Here is an 8,211-nt window from a genome sequence, read left to right on the forward strand (position 1 = left end):
TGTTTTGAACCTTCTGTTTTGATATCCTATTGGTTAAGCATATAATGCAGTTAAAAATTTTCAGGGTTTGCGCCCCCTGCCCCCTTAAAATATTACTTATAACCACTTGTGTCTAATCAACTGTTTTGATCCTTCTGTATTGATATCCTATCGGTTTAGCAATAGCATATAATCCAGTTAAAATTTTCCGCGGGCTGCGCCCCCGAGCCCCTGCCGCAGTAGCCTCGGAGCCGGCGCTTCGCGCCGACTCCTCGCACGCCCCTGCTGGGAAAGTAACTTAGCCGCTGCAAGCGAAGCGAGCTGGCTACAGAAGGGTCTTTACCTGAGGACCCCATGTTCATTTATGTTCATTAACATAAATATAGATTTGGCGGAATGACAGGCTGAGCGCGGCCCAGTAAAAGGGTCTGAAAATGGGTTTGGGAGGAAATTTTTAATTATGTGGATATGGGAACGTGTTCAATCGATTCATCAGATCGAACTCTTTCAGAATCCGAAGAGAAGAGGGAATTTTTTCGCTAATCGAGGGGAAAATGAGGCTAAAAAGTCATCACTAAGTTATGAATTATATTTGAATTATAACGTCTATCAATGTATCCTCTGACTTAAAATTCGTGAGATGGATGCTCTAGGTCGAAGGCTGGCCAAGCAGACCCCTTTTTTCTTTCTAATGGAGGGGGAAATGAGGCTAACAAGTCATTACTAAGTTGTGAATTATATTTGAATAATAACGTATCCTCTGACCTAAAATACATGATACGGATGCGTTAGGTTGAAGGCTGGCCCAGCCGACCCCTTTTCTCCTTCTAATGGAGGGGGAAATGAGGCTAACAAGTCATTACTAAGTTGTGAATTATATTTGAATAATAATGTATATCCAAGTATCCTCTGACCTAAAATACATGATATGGATGCTCTAGCCCTAGGTTGAAAGCTGGCCCAGCCGTCCCCTTTTTTCTTCTAATTGAGGGGGAAATGAGGCTAACAGATCTTTTCTAATTTTTGAATTATGTTTGAACAATAAAGTCCTTTAAACTATCCTTTGCCCTGGTATACATGAGATGGATACTCTAGGTCGAAGGCTGGCCCAGCCATTTCCTTCTAATGGAGGGTAAAATGAGGCTAACAGATCTTTTCTGATTTTTGAATTATGTTTGAACAATAACGTCCTTTAAACTATCCTTTGCCCTGGTATACATTATATGGATACTTTAGGTCGATGGTAGACTCCACCTACCCTTTCTGTCTTTAATTGATGGAGGGTAAAATAAGGCTAACTATCAAGGTTTTGTTCATTTCTTGTTCTACTGCTTCTTCGGACTAGCCCTTCAATTTCAAATTGTTTCTGCCTAACCTGTATTCATTTGAGAGGTAAGATTAAGGCTTACTCCTGCTTATTATAATATTTTATAAGCGATAGTTTTAATGTTGAATGCTTTTATTTTCTTTCTATAATTCCACTTTTGACCTATATGACAGCCATTTATTATTTTCAAATTCGCACATTACAAAACTAATTGCACTGCTTTTTTAGAGCCCTCTCGCCAGCTGTACTACCATTAAGAGGTATTGAATTAAATATTGATATAAATCAACAACTTGACGTAGGTTTAATGTTTGTTAGTGCATAAATCAGATTGATTTTGCATCTTGGCAATAATTATGTTAAATCCCGCACAGATCTCTACACCAGTTAAATCAGAAGGAGGCAAATAGAGATCTGTAATAAGTAGTTTGTAGTAATATATACTCTTTACAACAGGGCCAATATTACTAGAAGTTGACACTCCGACATAAGGTCAAGCTGGTTGAGTAAAAAGATCACTAGTAGGAGCCACTATAGAGGCTAGGAAACTAGGTCGCTAGGGCAACCATCTGAGAGTAATCATTATTCATTGTTGATGTTCCCATAACTCTGCGCTACGAAAGAGTTGCTAGGTTACATTTAGCAGACACGGGGGTGTGTAATTCGTCTACTCCCTCCTTTGTTTATCAGTTTATCTGCCCGCTCAGCTTCTCCGCTTGAAAATGACTTTGAACATAACGTCAAGTATCAGTCTTAGGGACTCCAGGACCTGAAATCATAAACCACTGTTTAAATAGCTAAAGAATTTTAAATACGCGGTTACGATTTTGATGAATATATTACTTCATACTATTTACTACTTATTATTATACAATTATAGACCTATTGCATAAATAAATAATTAATGTTAGGCTGTTCTCTATCTAGTACAGGTTTAATTCCGTAATTCGATTCAATTAGTACGAATCCTTTAGAACTATTGTAGTTGTACTCATGGCCATGCAATTTATATCTTATTTATCGTATTTAAAGTCCGTTACGGCTATATACATTATACATATAATATGCATAGTTATACAGTGCAAACCGCGCCGGGTACTTTGCTGCTCGCCAAAATGCAAAAGCTTTATGGGCGCCTTCTTTAGGGGGGGGGGGGGGGGGGGGGGGGGGCAAAAAATGTAGCGGGGTTAGCACATCGGTACGTTTCGCCACTGACTAATAATATTGGGGATCCAGTAGCAGTCAGGGCATCAACCATTAAAATCAGCTGGGGCACAGTCTTGGTTAGGTTTTTTACTTTTCAGACTAAAATTAATATTACGTGCGTTGTAAATGTAAGTCATGAATCAAGAATCAAGATAACAGTGTTATCGACATTACAGATCACTCACTAGGAAAAGACATGACAATTATATTTTAAACGAATTCCCTGGATTTTCTACCCGTGAACTCGCTTCTTTGTGATAAACATGGAAATTTGAAGTATTTGGCACGCTATTGTCCAATATTGTCCATAAACCTATTAATAAGCCCCTTATTTAAAGATAATACAATTTGCACATTAGTCACGTCGAGGACGAAAGTTCCAAGTTTTGGGCAGTGATGAAGAATTCTGCAAGGGCTTACTGGATTGCTGGCTAAACACCACAAATGATGAGAAATATTGACACGTACTAATACTATGCTTCAATTAGCCTCAACATTGGCCGGACGACATTGATTGTCACTGTACGTGTCAGCTTCATAGTGGTCGGTTCACCCATCTGTAACCAGGTCACCGGCTCAAAAAACTTTGGTTAAATTGTCATTTATTATAGTTAAGTGTATGGTCTTAACATTCCATTTCAAAACGTCGATGTAACTTCTTTATCTCTTTTACTATATATATAAGCTAATGAAGAATCTACAAATTTTCTTGGCTCGTCTGCTCTTTTAGACAAAGAATCGAAAGGCGTAATATATAATATGATATATGTAATACTAATACGTATAGTCAAGACGTGAGTGTTAGGGCTCTCATTGACAAATTTATGTTTAATCCTGTTTAATCCTGTTTTATAATAACTTGTACGTTGTACGGCTCAGCATGCACCTTCTCCACTGGCCCGGTTACGATGATGGGTCGAGCAGTGTCTGACAAATAATAACATGCAATAATCGGCGTCAACTAACAAAGAAGTAACATCGATAAAGAAGTTAACATGCCTATGTAATATGCTGTCGTTTGAATTAGCATAGTTACGTTAGTTATTTAAAACTACATATTTTAAGCCATACCAAATTGTGACCTGTATTTTTAAGATCTAATGTATAAGTCGCATATTTTGGTTGTTGCATTGGCAGGGTATTACTATTAATATTAATTATTATGAAACCGAGAAAGTTCAAACTCTAGATCAGGCTAGCTCCTTTTAAATTGGACATTTTGCACAGAATTATTTGTTCGGTGTTTCAGCTGCACAGAATGACATTGAGCTAATGTTTAATTTCGTTTCACCTCTTGAGTTATTATAACTGTCTTTCTGAACAGGTTTAATGATTTCTAACCAGTGGTCTCAACCTTAAACGGTGGTAACACACATCAGAGTTGAGACACAGTTAATAAACTGCGGAGTGACTAAAATGCTATACAGCAAAAACAGAACGCTCCAACCAAACACTCCACCTACTGATCCTAACCACCCTAACAACTCTCTAGCTCTCTCTCTTCAACCCTCATTCCCTCACTCCTCTTGGTGCACAAAACCATTCTAACCTATGTATGTCCCCCCTAAGGGTTCCACAAGCCCAACGGTACATAGTTAGACGAAAAACAGAGAAGCCTTGATTGCCAGATCAAGGACTGCATCAGTAGCAGCGAAATACGGATATACCTTCTCCCTTACAGTCAGCGAGCTGACAACTATCTGACTGTGTCTTTTAGGCCTTGCCACACCACCTTCGCTATTGCATCCGCTCGCCCGTATTCACTGACACATGCCACACCTGGGTTTAGTATGAAGATGTACGCATATTCACCCAAGATGCGGAGATGCCTCAGTTTAGCGAGTTGAGATACAACAGCAAACTCACAGGAGCATGGATCAGAATCATCAGTTACCAACCTGACACCGTTTCGGGGCTTTAATCGCAATACGGTTTCCTGTCAGGCGCCCCAGCAGTCCACCCTTGAACCACCATCTGATCCGAGAGTCACTTGAGGAGACCCGTTAGAGCTCGCAATTGGCGACGAGATAACGTTTATGGTACCTCTAGATGTTATAGTGAACTCTCAAGCTCCAACCTTCCTGAACTCCCACTCCCTCTTTCTCGATAACAAGTAAATCCATCTGGAACAGTGGGCTGCCTCTTTCCCGCTGTCCCGTACCAGCTTCTTCAGCTCTCTTCCCCTAAAACCAATCCTCCTCGCAGCTCTCTCCAAACTCTGCGCAACCACTCCCCTAGCTCCAACTTCGACTGCGGCATTATAACAGCACCAACCTTTCGCCTGAATCTCAGCCTGCAGACCGCTGTATCGGTCGAGCTTGTACTCGTGCGATTCAGCGATCCGCTCTTCAGATGGTACTGTTAGCTCCCACCAAATAACTGTCTTTGCCGACCTTGAGAATATCACAAGGTCCGGCCTCAGCCGTGTTTCCACAATCTCACTGGGAAACTTAAGCTGCCCCTCAAGGTCTGACAGCACTATCCAATCCCGATACCCACTCAGGATCCCAAAACCACGACTCTCCTTCCGGTCGTCTGTACCTGCTTTTCTTTTCCCAGCAGGAACAAAATCAATGAACTGCCTTCCATCGCCGGCCTTGTTCTTATAAGTGTTCACTCGGCGATCACAATGGAAGACAACCTGTTCAGAGATCTGCTTCAGAACCTTGTCGTGCCGCCATCTATACCTTCCTTGACTAAGGGCCACCTTACACCCAGCCAAAATGTGCTGAATGGTGCCCATCCTCTCCTCACATAACTTGCACTTCCCATCCTCATCTTCACTCCACTTGGAAACCATAGAGGGGGTTAAGAGGGTGCCGTACACAGCACTTAGCATGAACCCAATAAGTGAGTCACCATACTTAAAAAGTGTATGCCAGCTCAAATCCGTCTTCATTACGAGCTCTCTCCACTCACCCCACCTGCTCTGCATCTCCAGAGAACCTACTTGCACCTCCCTCTCTCTTTCAATGTTCTCCTTCACTCTCAGCATAACCTCCCTCTCTCTTTCCCGCTCATCCATCCTCTCCCAAGGTTTTTTCCAGTCACCAAAACCGATGCCAACTCTTTTTTGAGGTTGCACCATCCCTCGCACCGATTCACAGACCAAATCTCTTCTGGCCTCTTCTAGTTCTGTCTCAGGCCTCCAAACTCTACCAGAACGAACTTGGGGCTGGACTGCTTTAATCAGGTCATCCTTAGATGTCTGATAGGATTGCAACAGTCGACACTTCTCTATCTTCCATGTATCTGTCAAACTGCTCACCGGTAAGGCCACACTGGATGATTGACTGAACAGACAAAGACCACTCAGAGTGTGCCCCACCCCTAACCACTTCCTGAGGAAACTATTGGTATTCTGTTCCCATCTGGTAACTGTTGTGATCGGAATATCATAGATGGCAAGAGGCCACTTCAGTTTTGGAAGGACCATGTACTGATATCCCCAGCACTTCTGGAGTCCAGTAAGGGAACTTTCATCGAGTCTCCGAAGAAAAGTGTTAAGGTCGACCTTGGTTGAGTCGATGACTGATTTGTCATTTCCTTCCACTCTTATCCATCTCCCAAGGAATTTTATCGGCTTCTCTGACACATTCGGAATCACCTCACCACCCAACTGCAAACTCAACTCTTCTCTCTCCACCTCCTCCTCTCCTACCACTACCTCCTCAACCCACCTCACAGCCACTCCCTTCTTCAACACCAGTGCTCTGGACTTGGAGGACTTTAACTTAAATCTGGACCAGTCCACGTACTTCTGAAACACATTGAGTAACGTTTGCATATCCTCTGCACGTGCGGTCGTCAGACAGCTATCGTCCATAAACAGCTTCAGAGTTGGTATCGGTGTGTCATCCTTGATGTACTCAATGCTTCTCGGAACCTTAGACTTTAGGTGTTCATGCCCAAGGTTCATGCACAAGACAAACAAGATGACTGATATCACACACCCCATGAAGATTCCTATCTCAAACTGCTGCCAGTCTGATGTCACCGTTCTTGAGGAGAACCTTCCGAATACCCCGGAGAAGTACCGTAGGATAATATTGATAACCTTCTCGGGGACGTTGTAGAAACGGAGGGCCCTGGCAATCAGAACATGGGGTACCGCTCCGTAAGCGTTAGCCAGGTCAAGCCATACCACACTCAGATCCTTCTTCTTGACCTTTGCTTCCTTCAGTACCTCCCACATGGCACCAAAATGCTCCGTGCACCCACGGACGCCTGGCACACCACCCTTCTGTATAGAGAGGTCTACATATCCATTCGAGACAACAAAGCTGGTCAACCTCTTCGCCAGGATCGCCAAATAAATCTTCCCTTGAATGTTACCCAGGGAAATAGGCCGTCCTGAACTTGGTGAAAAGTCGCCATCCGCCTTTGGGATGTAGACACCCTCGAAATACCTACAATTGTCAGGATATTCTTCTAACTTATATCCAGTTCTCAACAGGTCCCAGAGATTCTTGGCAATACCAGGACATCTCTTGTACACTGTGTACGGGATCCCGTTGTTACCCGGGGCACTCTTGCTCCTTGCCTTCTTTACAACCTCCTCAAACTCCTTCTTGGATACCGTTGTGAGGTCAAAGGCAACAGAGGGTTCAGGAGCACACTCAGGCAGACCCTCAAGTATACCAAGGGGCTGCTGCCGGGCTGGATCTCCGTACGTTCTGGCCAAGTGATCATCTAGCTCCTCCTTTGAACACTTAAGCTCCCCCACTGGACTTGGATTTAGCACTCCCTTGACCGTCTTGAAAGGGTCGCGTCCAAAATCCCCTCTAACTCTCCTTATCTCTCTCTGCTTCTGTCTCCTTTTCTCAGCCCTCCTCAACTTCATCAAACGACCAGCCAACACTCTCAATAATGCCTCATAACCATCCTTCTCTATCTCACTCCTTGCCTTCCTTTTCTTCCTCCTCAACTGCTTCCTCTTTTCAATCAGGCTGTCAATCTCCTCCTTTCGCCTGTTCTTAAAGCTCATGGCCTTCTTTCCACTACCAGCACCTACTTCAACAATACCAAACAACTTGACACCCTCGTCGTACACTACATCACAATGACTCACCATCTTCTCTTGAAATGGTTTCCGCTTGAGAACCACTGCAAACTTCTCTACCACACACTCATCAAACTTACTCCATCGACCATCATTGGACGCCGGCCACTTCACCTTGTCTCTTTTGCTAGCAGGTGGTTCGACTGAAATTCTCTTGTCAAGGAGAGCCCGGATATCTCTAGCACTGTGGTTGTTTTCCTGGCTAGATACCTCCGTCGAAGTTACAGGCATACTGCCAGCCGACGACTCCCCTTCCCAAATGCACTTCATTCGACCCCGATGGATATTCCTGCCTTTGACTGTGTCAAACCGACGTCCACATACACAGATACAACTCTGTCCCTCTCCTGCTTCAACCGTCGAGGACTCTCGACTACCTAAATTTGTCCTTTTCCGGAGTACAGGTAAGTGGAGGGATGCCTACAAAGCCTTTATTGTTAACCCGGGCAACTCGTCTCTAAATAAAGACTCCCGGGGCCTTAGAGAAGCAGGAGGCGTGGTACCGATGTAGGCTGAGGTAGCCACTTTTATGACCCCGTCTGACTTCTCTATTGCAGATCCGCTGCAGGCTCCGACCACTACCCAACCTAAAGACCAAAACCAGGCATACTATCTGTCTTATCATATGGGTCTTACC

At 43.7% G+C, this 8,211-nt stretch overlaps 1 protein-coding gene across 1 annotated transcript; it reads right to left on the minus strand.

The window, feature by feature from the left end:
- Positions 1-4,577: 4,577 nt before the first annotated feature.
- Positions 4,578-7,805, minus strand: LOC134813232 (uncharacterized). The gene has a single exon (XM_063820949.1). It carries the CDS (start codon positions 7,803-7,805, stop codon positions 4,578-4,580), a length of 3,228 nt encoding a protein of 1,075 aa, XP_063677019.1.
- Positions 7,806-8,211: the final 406 nt, after the last annotated feature.

The sequence above is a fragment of the Bolinopsis microptera genome, chromosome 1, assembly GCF_026151205.1.
Source record: "Bolinopsis microptera isolate Bmic1 chromosome 1, MBARI_Bmic_1.0, whole genome shotgun sequence".
NCBI classification, from domain to species: domain Eukaryota; kingdom Metazoa; phylum Ctenophora; class Tentaculata; order Lobata; family Bolinopsidae; genus Bolinopsis; species Bolinopsis microptera.